This window comes from Meriones unguiculatus, chromosome 12, assembly GCF_030254825.1.
Source record: "Meriones unguiculatus strain TT.TT164.6M chromosome 12, Bangor_MerUng_6.1, whole genome shotgun sequence".
Classification (NCBI taxonomy): domain Eukaryota; kingdom Metazoa; phylum Chordata; class Mammalia; order Rodentia; family Muridae; genus Meriones; species Meriones unguiculatus.
Window position 1 is genome coordinate 89,356,037 of NC_083360.1, and position 14,844 is coordinate 89,370,880.

General features: G+C 43.3%; 1 protein-coding gene across 6 annotated transcripts in view; it reads left to right on the forward strand.

Annotated features, from left to right (window-relative positions):
• Agbl4 (AGBL carboxypeptidase 4) overlaps positions 1 to 14,844 on the forward strand; it is a 1,227,056-nt gene that overhangs the window by 1,125,403 nt on the left and 86,809 nt on the right. For all 6 annotated transcript variants that reach the window (XM_060366135.1, XM_060366138.1, XM_060366141.1 and 3 more), the window contains exon 9: positions 7,914 to 8,025. In XM_060366135.1, coding sequence (XP_060222118.1) covers positions 7,914 to 8,025 — 112 coding nt within the window. The remainder of the gene's footprint in view (positions 1 to 7,913; positions 8,026 to 14,844) is intronic.

Here is a 14,844-nt window from a genome sequence, read left to right on the forward strand (position 1 = left end):
GCTCAGAGCATAAAAGTACTTGATGTACCAGCCTGGAAACTAAAGTTCAGTCCCCAGAACACATGTAACATTGGGAAAAGAAACTAACACCTCAAAATTTTCCTTTGACCTCTGCATTCATTTTGTGACACACATATATCATATACATCACACACACATACATTATACACACAGAGACCCACATCACACACCACATAAACAAGTGTAAATTTAAAAAAGTTTACATTAAAACAAACAAAATAAAAGAAGCATATGATGCAAACCTGGTTCCTACAATAGAAATCCTTGTAATTTGAATAAACTTTACTGGAAAGAGTTATTTCCTTCACGGTCCCTGACTCTGCTGCTAAATCTCAGTTATTGATACTTTAGAATCATGTAATGAAAGAAAGACGCTTCCATGAGTGAAGTATGACTTGCTTAGTTTACAAAGAACATAGAACTCAGAGAGGAGGTGGCTTTCCCGTGGTGACAGAGACAGCAGAGATGGCGCTGTCTCCTAGCCAGGTCTCAAGCATCTCTACCAAGATGTTTTGCTCTGGAAACACGCAACTACCAGGAGACTTATTGCCACTCAAATATTCTTCAGAAGTCAGCTCAAAAAGTGCCCACACGTGTTCAGCTCCCTGAAGAGTCACTGGATCATGGGGTCATAAGCTCCGGATTCTAAGGCACTAAAGGGTCATTAAGGACTGAAGTTGCCTTTGAGTCACAATCACTCTATTTCCATTAAGAGGATGGGTCCGGGAGTGGATCTTCCAAGACCCTCCAAGACAACCCAACTCTAGTGCTTCCCTTATAGGTTTTCTTTTTAAAGATGTGTTTGTTTGTTTTTAATTTGTATGTATTGAGTGTATCTGCATGTATACCATGTGTATGTAGGTGTTCATGAGGTCAGAAGAGAGTGGTGGATACCCTGGAACTATCCCCCTGGCTCCTTTGTTCAGTTTTGAATCTAACTTTTTTGAATCAGAGACACCCTGGAAGCAGCATGACTAAAAAGGAGGACCATGGGGTCAGGATCAGGAGTCCAGTCCAGGCCTTATGAACTATTGGTATGTGGCTTCAGTGGAATAGCTTGTCTTCTGTAGCCCTTAATGAAATTAGAGCCTACCTACATTAGCTAAATTCATCACAGTTATACAAGATCAGAAATATCCATTCAATAATTACTTCTTCAGTGTTTCCTACAATGCATGCTCCTTGTCAGGCACAAAAATGCAAGCAATTTATGTACCAATGGAATAGACTCAGCACTGCTGGGGAATCAAATTTACTGCAGAGGCAAAGGAAAAGCAACTCTCCCATATTTATAGGGAGTGCAAATCTCCCCCATACCTCCTGAAGGAGATAATATTTAAGTTTAGATCATTTCAATGGTGCTACTGCTATCACCATCACCACTGTTATCACCAGCCATCATTTGTTCTAGTTCACTCTGTTCTGAGGGTTCTACCAGGGCAGTTACATACATTAGTTCATATACACAATCCAGAAGGTCAGGTGGTTATCCTCATTACACCTATAATAAAACAGAAGCTCAAAGGGGTATTTAAAAAGGAGATCTTTTTAAAAGGTCATAGCTGATAGGGCAGACAGCCAACACTTAAACCAAATTATGAGTTTCAAATCCCCCAGTCTCCAACATACAGCCTCACCGTTCTGTGCAGCTGCTAGGCCAGGACTGAGACTGATGTGAAAAACCACTGAGAGAATATCCTAATAGAGCTGTCTAAAAATGACATCGAGCAGGGGGTTCTGGGTCCCAGGTCATAGAGGCATCCTAGAAGAAGCTGTTGCCCCGGGTGTGACAGTGCTGGGAATAGAGAACAGGCACACAGCCAAACCGCATGGCAGAGCAATGGTTGCCAGGAAATCCTGTTACTAAGGGAGTGTTCCTTTCCGGATTCTTAGATGTTCGTTAAGGGCTGAGAGACCTTGGTGTGCAGAGCACCCAGGTTATCTGTCTGCTTGCTGGCTGGACACTAGGGAGTGGATAATCCAGGATCTTCCTAGAATTTCACATAAATTAGCTCAAAGGACCAGATCGTTAGGGATACATTCAGCCAAAGTAATAAAGACCAGCTCCAACTCCTTAAGCAGAAAATGAACATATAGGAAAGGGCTTTCAGCACCATACAGAAGCTGGAGTTTAGCTTGGAAAAAAAAAAAAGCATTAACAGAGTGTCTCTCAAGGGTAATTTCTTTGTTGGTTTTCTGTTGCTATAGCAGCACATGGAAGGTGAGGTAGTTTACTAAGAATTCACACTTGTTCGGCTCACAGCTCTGGGGGTGAAAAGTCTGGGGAGACAACAACAATGGTATCTTGGGTCACCATTCCTTGTAAAACTGCTAATGCTCCATGATGTTCCAATATTGTGATGTCATCTAATCATGATTATCTCCCAAAGGCCCAGCTTTCGAATACCATAAGGATTAACTGTTCAATACTTTTAACTTGGGAGGGGGGTGTTAAAAGCATTAGTAGGCAGGATTGAGAAGCCCTCGTTCTGCAGCATGTGGCATTCCCCACTACCCTGTATCACCAAGCTCCAAATCCTAGTCACACAAGTGGTTATTGCCCAAGTCTGAGTTCCATGCTGCTGCTGTTGCTGCCCTGGCTCCAGGTCACAAATAAGAAGGAATGGAGAGGCTGGAAAGGGGTTGGTGGTTAGGATCACTGACTGTTCTCCCACAGAATCCACGTTCAACTCTTGGCACCCGCACAGTGGCTTCTAACCATTCGTAACTCTAATTTCCAGGGGTCTGACACCTCTTCCGGCCTTCATGGGTACCAGGTGTGCAAGTGGCGCACAACAGACATGCAGGCAAAGCATTCATACACAAAAAGCAATAATACATTAAAAGGGGTAAGAGGGAATGAATCTTCCAGCTTCTACAGTAGGAGACGGTGTAGCCATAATCTTGTTAGCCTGTAACGTGGATTGAGAAAGTTTACCCTTCATCATCCTTCTCCCAATAACAAGGTTAGATTCTAAGCATTTCCTCAAAAACTATGGACAAATGCCTACTACTTAAGAGGGAGTAGATCACAGATTTGAACTCATTGTCTTCTTGTTTCTCAGACTGAAGAAAAAGATAATAGGTCTTCTTTGACCATAACTACCCACTTCAACTTCCTATGGGCTGCAAAGACAATAGTCAATCTCATTCATAATAATATATTATAGCATAACAAAGTATAATAAAAACAACAGCACAAGTTTGAGGTACCATTATGCACCAGAACTTAGGTCTGTTATATGCTCTTCCTTGCTTAATCCTCACAACATTGTTCTAAATTACAAATTAATATCAATAAGAGCATCTTCTTTCTCCTGTTACTTTCTAAACTCCTGAGAGCAGAGACTTCAGCTACCACTGGATCAACCACACTACTCGGGAGTTTGTTTGATCAGAAGATTCTCAATACAACTGGACTCAGCCGTGTTCACTAAGCCAGTCTCCCTTTCTCAATTTACTTAGGCACAGAGAGCTTATTTTAAACTGGTTACTCCCTAGGTGAGCATGGGTTTTATTTAAAGCTCGGCAGTCTTGGGTTTGAAGCCAGTTCTACCAGCTACTCACCAAGGGACTGACTCTTTTTGTATGACTTTGTTCATAATACTGCAGATGAAGATATTAAGAATTGTATGTATATCAAGACTCTGGATAGGTACTTTCTTTTTGAGAAAACAATATAATAATAAAAAAAAGAATAAGGAGAGAAAAGTATGGGAATAGGTATTCCAAGAAAATAGAACTAGAAAGTAAGCAGGAGTTCTGAGATATGCTAATACCTATCAAAGTAGACTTCAATTTAGAAGAGATAAAGAAGTTACTTTGTAATATTAATAGAAACATTCATCAGGAGGGTGTGGCAATTCTAAACATACATGCACCGAACATTGAATCACGTAGTTTCATAAAACAAACACTATGGATATAAAGTTACAGACTGAATTTAACACAATAATAGTGGATGATTGCAGTAGCCTACTCTCCCTGACAAACAGGTCATCCAGACAAAACAAAAATCAACAAACAAACATCAGGACACATATTCTGCTCAGCAGCACAAGTTGTTTTCCCTAAAAGAGATCAAAGTTTAGGACACAAAGCAAATCTCAATGGCAACACAAACACTGGAAGAATGTTTCCCATTCTATTTGACCTTGATGGGATAAAATTAGAAATAAGTGGCAAGCAAAGTGGTGGAACGGCTCACATCATTATTTCAGGAGAGAAAGTTAAAAATTCCTAGAATTGAATGAAAACTAAAACATAAAATATAACAATCTACAGAAAAATTTGGAAGCAGTGTTAAGAAAGAGGTTAAAGTTATTAGTACAGACATTGAAAAAAAATAAAAATGGAGAAATCTCCAGTAGGTAATCTGATGATGCTCCTCATGGTCTTAGAGAAAGAAGAACAAGCCAACCACTGAATCCATAGATGGAAAGAAAGCGCTAAGGCAGAAGTTAATGAGGTAGAAATAAAAAGAATATTGCAACAAATCATCAAAAGAAGAGCTGATTCTTTTGAAAAGAAAAGCAGGAATGGCAAACTCTTAGCTAAAGTAGCCAAAAAGACAGAGAAGACCCAAATTAATCAAGTTAGAGGTGTGAATGAAGACACTGGAGCGGCTTCCACCGTCATCCAGAAGGTCACCAGCTAACACCTGAAACTCCCACGTTCCAATAATGTGGAAACATCTTTAAAAAGTGAATAAACTTCTAGACAGTTGTGAACTACCAAAATTAAATCAAAAGTGCCTAAATAACCAGAATATGCCTGTGAGCAAAGGAAGTAAAATAATTATGAGTCTCCCAGCTAAAAATGCCTGAGCCCAAATGGGTTCACTACTGTATTTTATTTAAAAAAAAAAATGCTGTAGAAGGCCATCCTCTAAATACAACATGACTATTACCATTATAATCACACCACTACACAAGACCTTCACAAGATCAGGCCTGTTGACAACTATGACAGAAGGGAAATTTTGATTTTCTACTTTTCATATTAAGGACTATCTATGATTTTTATTGGGAGAATGGGGAGATGGTTCCACAGCGAAGAACACTGTCTACTCTTCCAGAGGACCCAGGTTCAATTCCCAGAACCCACATGACAGTTCACACCTGTCTTTAACTCCAGTTTGAGGGAATCTGACATCCTCACCTAGACATTCATGCATGCAAAACACAATGTACATAAAATAAAAATAAATTATTTTTTTTAAAGATTTTTATTGTTAGTAAATAAAGAATAATATTAGACTTCCCTCATAGAATCACTGTTAGGATTAATTTAGATAGAGCATTAGTACTTGGTACGTAGCTCTCAGAATATGAGTTGATACCGCATTGTCCCTTGGTGATGGTTATGTTGTAAATAGCTTTAGGGTTCTCTCTTTCTTGCTTTGTAATCAGAGAGGCCAACATCAATACTTGATCTAAATAAAACAAGAGGAAACAAAATATGATCAAAATGCTTGCCAGGCATTCAATGACCATTTCATTTCACCCCACCACCCTCTGTGGAATGCCCCATCACTACCCCCTTAGCATATGCTGTATTATCCAATCAAAGCAAACTGCCCTCATTTCATGTCTCTCAAATCCTGTGTGGTTTCACACTCCCTCTTTGGCTTATGCATTTCCTTCTGTCCTCAACATTAGGAAAAATTCCACTCCTTCAACAAAGTCCAATGCACAAGGCTTCCTCTTTGTTCTTTAATTTAAATCAATTTATTTATTTATTCACTTTACATCTAAGTTGTAGTCCCCTCCCTCCTCTCTTCCCAGTCCCACCCTCCCTCCTTCTTCCCCCTCTCTCTTCTCCCCTACCCTTCAGAAAAGTGGACGCCCCTCACTTACCCATTCCAGCATATCAAGTCGTACCTGGACTGAGTGAATCTTCTTCCAAGGTGGCCTGGCAAGGTAGCCCCACCAGAGAAAGTGATCAAAAAATATGCAACAGAGTCCTTGTCAGAGACAGCCTCCACTTCTCTATGAGGAAACCCGCAAAAGACCAAACTGCCCATTGGATACATATGTGTAGGGAGCCTAGGTCCAGTCCATGTATGGTCCTTGGTTGTTGCTTCAGTCTTCACACACACACACACCCCAGGACCAGGTTAGTTGGCTCTGTTGGTCTTCTTATGGAGCTCCTGTCCCCTCTGGGTCCTTCTATTCTTCCCCCTATTCTTCCACAAGACTTCCTATGCTCTGCCCAATGTTTGGCTGTGAGTCTCAGCATCTGTTTCCATCCCTTGCTGGGTGGTGCCTCTCAGAAAGCAGCCATGATAGGCTCCAGTCAGCAAGCCTAGCAGAGTGTCTTTAATAGTGTCAGGGTTGGCTCTTTCCCACGGTGTTGCCAGACAGTGGTTGGACATTCCCTCAACTTTTCCTCCAGTCTTTATCCCTGTACATCCTGAAGGCAGGATAAATTTTGGGTTGAGGTTTTTGTGGGGTGGGTTGGTATTTCCTTCCCTCCAATAGGAGTCCTGTCTGGATCAAGGTTGGCCTCTTCAGTCTCCATGTCTCCCACTACTAGAGTCACCCCCATATTCTCTCAGGAGCCAACCCTGTCTTAGGTCTCCAGCTTATCTCAGAGATGACATGGCTTCCTCTTATTGAGGTGTTTCTCCATGTGTCTCTCCAAACGTGAAAATAACAAAGCATTAGTTATACACCTGTGCTTATTTTAAAGGATAGAAAGAAATCACTATTGTTTCTTTCCTGTCCCATGTCCTCAACTATATTAAAGGAGAAGAATGTCTCCAACGGAGTCCTTATTTTTCCAAGTAGGATGATAGGTGGAAATGTAAGTGTTATATGCAGAGAGAGGATAAAATTGTGCTTTTCCTAGAAAATAGACAGGAAATTTAAGTTGGCAAACTTCCACTAAAGGGGTGGAAGGCTAGGGAAGGAAAAGGATAGACATTCTAGGGCAAGGAGAAGTGATAGGGATATGAATAGCATCAATTTGAACATGGATAAAAATCTGAAAAGGTCAAAATTTTATTTTCCAAACAATGAACAGCCACAGGCGAATCTAGATAAAATATTTTCAAAAAGCAAGATAGGAAGCTTGGTCTTCATGAGGATCCCCTAGCAATTAGAGCAGGTGATTGTCTCTGACATGGACTCTGTTACTTGCTTTGAATCAGCTTCCCCTAGCTAGGCTGCCTTGTTGGGCCTCCATGGAAGAGGATGCATTTAGTCCTGATGTGACTTGATGTGCCATGGTGGGTTAATTGAGAATGCTCCCCTTTGCTGGAGAGACTGGAAGGGAGAAAGAGTGAAGAGAGTGAAAGAAAGTAACCAGGAGGAGAGGAGGAAGGGGGCTGTGATAGGGAAGTAAAGTGAATATAAACAAACAAGCAAATAAATAAATAAATAAGGCAAGATAGTCAGATCTGTGGGAAAAACTCATTATGGGGCAGGGTGATGGACTAGACAATCACACAGAGATTATTTGAAGTGTGAGTTAGCACAATGGTTTTGGAAGTTGATCTGTAGCCTGGTCTATCCCAGAGAGGGTATGTGCTGTATGAAACACAAAGGAATAATGAGGACCTGTAGGGATGCCAGTGGTTCTGGCCTGAGCATTTATTTCACCTGCACTGTTTACGGTGCCTGTGTTCATAAGGATCAGAGTGAGACGGTGCTGCAGGAGCATTTTTTAACATCTCTGTAATTCAGTGTCTTCTCCTATAAACTTTGAATCATAATATTTACCTCAAAATATTGATCACACTAAATTAATAAATCCTAGCAAACTGCTTACAATTCTGTCTGGGGGACAGTAAGTGACAGGTAAGTGATTCTCCCCCTCTTAACTGTACTGGGTGTATGAGAAGCTCAGCGTGTCCCGTCTGTACTGACTCCAGATTGGACCTTGTCTAGATGCTCCCTGATGGGGTTCGACCTGAATCGTCACTGGCTGGATCCCTCTCCATGGGCCCATCCCACCCTGCACGGAGTGAAACAGCTCATCATCAAGATGTACAACGACCCAGTGAGTAGCAGATACCCGCGGCACCTGCTGGCTGATGGGCACATCCCCAAATGGGGGAAACCCCTGGGCAGCTTTAAATTAGGGTTACATGAACACAATTAGGAAGCTACTAAGCATGAATGCGTGTGAGTTTTGCAGACTCAGTGCCTTCTCCCATTCCTTTCTTTTCCCTTCTGCTCACAAATACTGGCTTGGTTGTGGTAGCACCATGAAGGGATGAAAACACATTGGAGCACATCCTTATTTGTCAAGGACGATGAGCCAAAGAAGTGCAGCTTGAATTGGCAGGAGAAAAACAGATTTTCTAATGGAATGCCAGTGGTATATGTTATATAGGAAGAGTGGAGACTGGGCTATCCCACACATAGGGAATGTGGTTGCCATGTGTCCCACCTGATGAGTTCCACTTCTGCCTTGACTTGCTTCCATTTTCCAGTCCTAAAAAGACTGCAGCCGGCCTAGTTGGGAGGTCACTTGCACCCCTGCGCAATGGGTTGGCCAAAGAAGCAAGAGTATAAAAATGGCACCATCTTGGGGCCCATGTGATGTGAGTTGGGGCTCTGTTGCTGGAGAAGAGGGCCTACTGTTCTGGAAGAGAGAAGGGAACCATACAGACAGATCCACCCTGTGTTTTTTCAGATGAGCAAGTTGTTGCCAGTGAAAAATCAGAGAAGATCAGGGGATTTGTAGTGTGGAGAAGGAGACGGGTGAGAGCCATTCTTCCTGAGGAGCTATCAGCAACGGAGCATAGCAGATGTTTGTGCTCAGGAGTGAGGACACACATAGGCAGAGGAAGGGCCAGAAGGAAATAGAACTTCGTAGCAAGTTACAGCTGTCTCGGGATAGAGTATGTGACCTCGGAGCTTTCCTTACTGAAAGTGCTCAACTAGAAATGAAAACCATAAAAGATGGTGCATAGAAGAGGGGCAATTGTTTGAATGACATTCCAGGAAAGTTACGCCCAAGTCTTTCTCAACCAAGATAGTTGTGAAATCTGGTGCTCCCATAAGTGCATATCAGGTGACAGATAAGGCAAGTTTCTAGAATTGGGGTACTTCAGAGATGTACCAGTGTGCCCACCAGTGTGCCCTGTCCTGTTTACTCTGCTGAAGATGCCAATAAAATACATCTAATTAAAGAGTGACATGAATCTGAGATTAAAGACAAAGGCACACATTAGAGCAAAGATCAGTGCAAAATTAGTCCTCAGGTGCAACAATGCTATCTTCATTTTTGGTAATCATTTTACTCTCTTTTGCTCTCTCTCTGTATGTGTGTGTGTGTGTGTGTGTGTGTGTGTGTGTGTGTGTGTTCATACACATGTACATTTGCCACAGCATGCATGTAGTGGCCAGAGGACAGTTTTCATGAGTCAGTTCTCTCTTTCCACCATTTGGGTACTGGATAGTCCAATTCAGGTCATCAGACTTGGTAGCTGGGCCTTTACCCAGTGAGCCATCTCATGGGACCAGAGACACCATTTTCTTTCTATTTTTTTTTAAATAAATTATTTTTTCTTTTTATTTATTTATTTTTTTATTTGTTACAATTTATTCACTTTGTATCCAAGCTGTAGCCCCCTTCCATGTCCCTTCCCAATCCTGCCCTCCCTCCCTCTTCTCCTCCCATGTCCCTCCCCCAGTCCCCTGATAGGGGAGGTCCTCCTCCCCTTCCCTCTGCCATGGCCTATCAGGTTTCATCAGGACTGGCTGCATTGTTTTCCTCTGTGGCCTGGCAAGGCTGTCCCAGCTCCCTTGGGAGGGGAGGAGGGAGGAGAAGGAGCTTGACTGTGGATGCGAATTCTTCTTTCCTGTCTTCTCTGCTAGACCTGTGTCAGAGATTGCAACACCACAGCTTTTGTACATGACTTCCTTCTCCAGCTCATCCTTTTCACAGTTGGAAGCCAGCCATGTGCATCCAACCCCCTTATTAAGCTGAATTCTCCAGGCTTCTGTATCCATGCATTTCAGAGAGGAGAGCTGTGTTGTATTTTCTCAGGAAGCACCTGTAGTCTGCAAGAGTTCTCCCCTGCCCCATGCTTCTGTACTGATTTTGTTTCCCCATTAGTTTCCTGCCTTCTCCTGCTGCTACCTCCATCTCAAGGAGAATAACCTTCCCTATCAATTAGTTTTCCCTATCAGGCTAGTAAAAGATACTTAGCATATGTTTGTTGAATTGGTTTGAGTTGAATATGGCATTCTATTGTGCCAAATGTGGTGTTGTTCGTAGGTACAAAACTGTCATCCACGAAAAGTATAGCACAATGAGGCTTCAGACTGGATTCCGGGTCAGGAGATGCAACAAAGGGGGAATCACTGAACAAAGAGGTATTGTAGATGAATCCAAAGAAAAGAGCTGGTAAGAAGGAAGTGGACAGGAGAGGGACCATTTTAGTCAATGTTCTATTGTTGTGAGGAGACATCATGACCATGGCAATTCTTATAAAAGAAAGCATTTAATTGGGGCTTGCCTACAGTTTCAGAGGTTTAGTTCATTTTTATCATGATAGGCAGCATGATGGAACGTGATCAGACACGGCTCTGGAGAAGGAGCTGAGAGTTCTACATCTGGATTTGCAGGCAGCAGGAAGAGACAGAGACTGGGATTGGCTTGGGCTTCTCAAACTTCAAAGCCCACCCCTAGTGACACACTTCCTCCAACAAGGCCACGCATACTCCAACAAGACCACATCTCCTGATAATGCCACTCCCTGAGCATTTAAATATATGAACCTCTGGGGCCATTCTTCTTATTCAAGCCACCACAGGGGCCCAAGGAACCTCAGATTACTAAAGATGGAGAGATTTGAGCCTGCCAAGTCATCATTAATTAGAAGCTATCGATTTGTTCACAAATGACTAGATCCAAAAGATATTTCAAGCAAAACTGAAGCATAGAGATATTAGGACATTGCTGATGGCATGTATTCACTTATCATTAGCTGCTGAGCTGTCAGTGAGTATGCTTGGTTGCTAAGACAACAGTATAAGCCACCTTCTTTCCAGAAGTCCACACCTTTCAGGGCATTAATAAAGAGTCAAGCTGACTCCAAACAAGATCCCTGATACCACACTGTTCTCTTTGTTCCCTTTATCCTCCCTGCTTTATTTTATTTTTTTGTGGGGTGAACTGCTTAATATGCCATGCACTTATTCTCTCAAAGCCTCCATGAGTCTGAAATGCAGGAGCATCCTGGCTAGAGCATCTTTGCTCTCAAGAACTCAGAAGGTGACAACCTGGGTATCTATCCATTTGGGTTGTGAGTACATCTGAGGCTTGGCCTTTGACTCTGCTCTTTTCTTTCTTCTTTCCACAAATATTTATATACCATATATTGTATTGCTACATTGTATTAATGCAATGCCAGGCATTGTAGTGATAAAACTCCAAATTTTGCAATGCAGTAGGGAAATAGACATTAAACAAGTAAATGCTGGGAAATACATGTTTTAACCATGTCAGCTCTCTCTAACAACAAACAAACAAACAAACAAAAACACTAAGGGGGGGGGGGTAAAAGCAAAATCGTCCTAAGCCCTGGTCTTGCTGGGGCAGTTCCAGCTTACACCTGTTGTCCTGGAGTGTTTTTAAGAATGCCCTTTTAACTTTTAAGAGCATCCCTATCTGGATGATAAATTACACATTCTCGCGTTAAAAGCCTAATTAAGATTCCCAGTACAGGACTGAGGTGTGGCAGATTCAGGCTCACCATTTGGATGAGATCTGCAGGCACTCTTGCGCCCAGCTGCAGACACTGCAGACGCCCGAGGTGTGTGCCCTAATGCCATGAAAGGTGTTTCTGCTGTTACCTGCAGAGTCCTGTCTATGTCTACACACAAAGAACTCCCTGGTGCCAAGACAGTGAACTACACAGACTGTTAAGGAAAGCTCCTGTTGTCTCCTTCTCCTCTCCTTCCCCCCACTTTCCTCCTTCCCTTCCTCTCTTCTTTTCTCCCTCTTTCCTTTCTTCTTTCCTTCCTTTATTCCTCTATTGGCACAGTCTTGCTTTGTAGTCAGGCAGCCCTCAAAGTTAAAACTCCCCCTGCTGCAACCTCTCGAGAGATAGGGTGCACAGGTGTGTGAGCTCTCTCCAGCCATGTTTGGTTCTAAGCCATCCTGCACAGGTTCTGTTGACCTCTGCACTGAGAATCACCAGAAATGTCTGAGATCCACATATTACTCCTACGCCAGGGCTGTGCAGATGCCCGTCATTTGCTCTGCATTCCTGTTGGAACAGATGTCCCACTGCAGCCCCATGGAGACAGGCTCATCAGGCAGCTGTTCTAAGTACATTTTACCGAGGTAAATAGAGGGAGTGAGAGCCCAGCCTGGAAGGCAACACTGTATTAATGCAAGAAAGATAACCAGGGAAGGGAGAGCTTTCTAGGAAGAAAATGCCAGAGTCTGCATTTGCCTCGACTGGTAGACAAACTCAGGAGACTGAACTGGAGATAGATAGAACAAAGAAACACCTTTAGAATTCAGGGAGCAATGTGGGCTTCATTTTCATGGAGATGTAAGCAGGGGAGTTACAAGCAGGGTAGTGACAAGCAGGGGACCTCTGTTTTAGAAGAACCTCTCTGGTGAGTAGAACGTCTTTTAAAGAGTTGGGAGAATGACTGGTTAGCCTGATGATGGTAGGCTGAGGAAATAGAGGAGGAATAGAATAGCTGTGGTAGGGAGGGAAACATAAGGACTGCTCTTTGTGGCCAGTGAGAGAGATGGGGGTTTGCAGTATGCCCATGGTTTGGTTTGGACCACCGTGGATAAGCCAGCCTCCCTGGAAATTCCGGGGGGGGGGGAAGCATGCACAGGAAAGGAAACAGGTGACTCAGAACATTAGATGTGCTCCGTCCGAAGCTAAGTAGGAATAAAATGTTCAATCAGCACCTTAAGTCCCTGGAAGGAGCCGTTCTGTGTCTTTTTCAGTGGACAATGACAGCCTGCTGCCCTTGTGTTAGTGGTGGCATTCAGAGGTAGCTTTCCTAGCCCCGGGCTCACTAAACCCTTCACCCTGATGAGGCCGCTTGATATTAAATTATGCTCTTGCAATAGGTGTGTTTAACCCAGAGGATTACACTCGAGCTGAGACACGTGTTTCATGTTCTTCTCCCATGATAGCTCTCTCTGCACAGGGTGACTCTTGTTTACCGGCTGTGATAGATTGTTCCCTGAGGGCAGAGTCTGGCTAATTTCTCAGAGTCCCTGATGTTCAGCAGAGCTCTGACTGTGAGTAAGCAGGTGCTCGGCATCAATGTTGAGCAAAAGTCAGAACAAGCCCAGGCCCTCTGTCTCTTCTTAGAGTTCTCTGAAGAAGAGCATCGGTGCGCAAACCCTCCTACCAAAGCTACCCTCTGTCACCATTACTGTGCACTCCGACTGAGAAGTGATCTGGAGCTTCAGATCCTCCTCTGAGTTCATCCGCAACTGGCTGAGATCATCCCAAACCCCAAGGAATAGAAGCAGGGATGATATCAACCGACACCTTTCCTAGAATATCGGGCTTCCCGTCATCGCAGTGACTCACTCCACCCTTAGACTGTGTGCCTACTCCATCTTACATAACCGCCACTGGGGTTCATCGCCTCTGAACACCGAGGACTTCTCTTGGCTCCAGGTTCCCTGTCTCACCAGTCCCCAGCTTGTCCCTACCAACGAACCCAACTTGTTCAGAGGCATCACTTAGGTATTTTGGATGCTTTAGTGGGATGAAGACCAAAGGAACCAATTTAGGTCTTTCCTCCCCATTCTGATTTTAAATCTGTGAGCTTTGTCACACACACCCCCCCTTGGCCCCCAAATAATCTGCACTAGAAATGCCGGCCCCTTCTAGCAAGAACTCACCCCGTAAGCAAGGGAACTTTACTCTATCGGAGTACGCACCATACAGAATGGAGCACACAGAAAATGACAATGAACGTGTGACATAATGAGCCACACAGCCGGAGCCACTCTCACTCTACGCCTTCCTCTGATATCTGCATCCAGGTACGACCTTAAGATCACGTGGAAGCTGACCCGTAGGTGGTTATCCTAGGACCATCTACCTGCAGCCCTGCTGATGGGTAGCGTCTACCTACAAGGTGCATGCTGGGTAGCACTTCCATGTAGTGATGCTAAATTTTAAAAGGGTTCATTCCCTCTAAAAGCACAGCACACGTTCCTCAGTATTAGGGTAAGCAAGACCCTCTTGGGGTATAAAAAGTTGATGGTTGAGTGGCAGGGGGAGTTCCAGGCCAGAAAGATTTATAATCTGGAAAGGACAGATCCTTAATGCCATTTTAGACCAAGGCACAGAGGATGCTATTTTGTAAGAAATAAACCGCAGTGCTTTTTGAAACCTGGGACTGGGGACACTGTTCTGTGTGGGACTGGAGGTGGGTGTTGCCAAGGGCAATTGAGAAATCTATGTTTATATTAAATCTTTAAGAGTAGGTAATATTTCATGAGCTGTCTGTGAATTTGGAGAGGAGAGAGATAGAAAAGAAGAGCAGGCATTCCAGGAGAGCAGAACGAGAGAATAGGAGAGGGAGACCTGGCTGCTGGAGCCAGCCTGTAGGATTTATTATGAACCTTTTTTTTTTTTTTTTTATGAGCAAGTGAGGGGCAGTCTGAGGATGCTCAGTGTGGGTTTGCTCACTGGGCCAAAGAACTAAAATGAGCATTGGGCATTCTTTTAAATAGATTTTTAATTGAATTAAATATTGTGGCTGTAAAATAAAATAAAATAAAATAAAATAAAAGCAATGAAATAAAACACAGCCTGTCAGGAATATTCCAGCATATGCCCTTTCACTGTCCTGAGATGTAGAAAGGAAT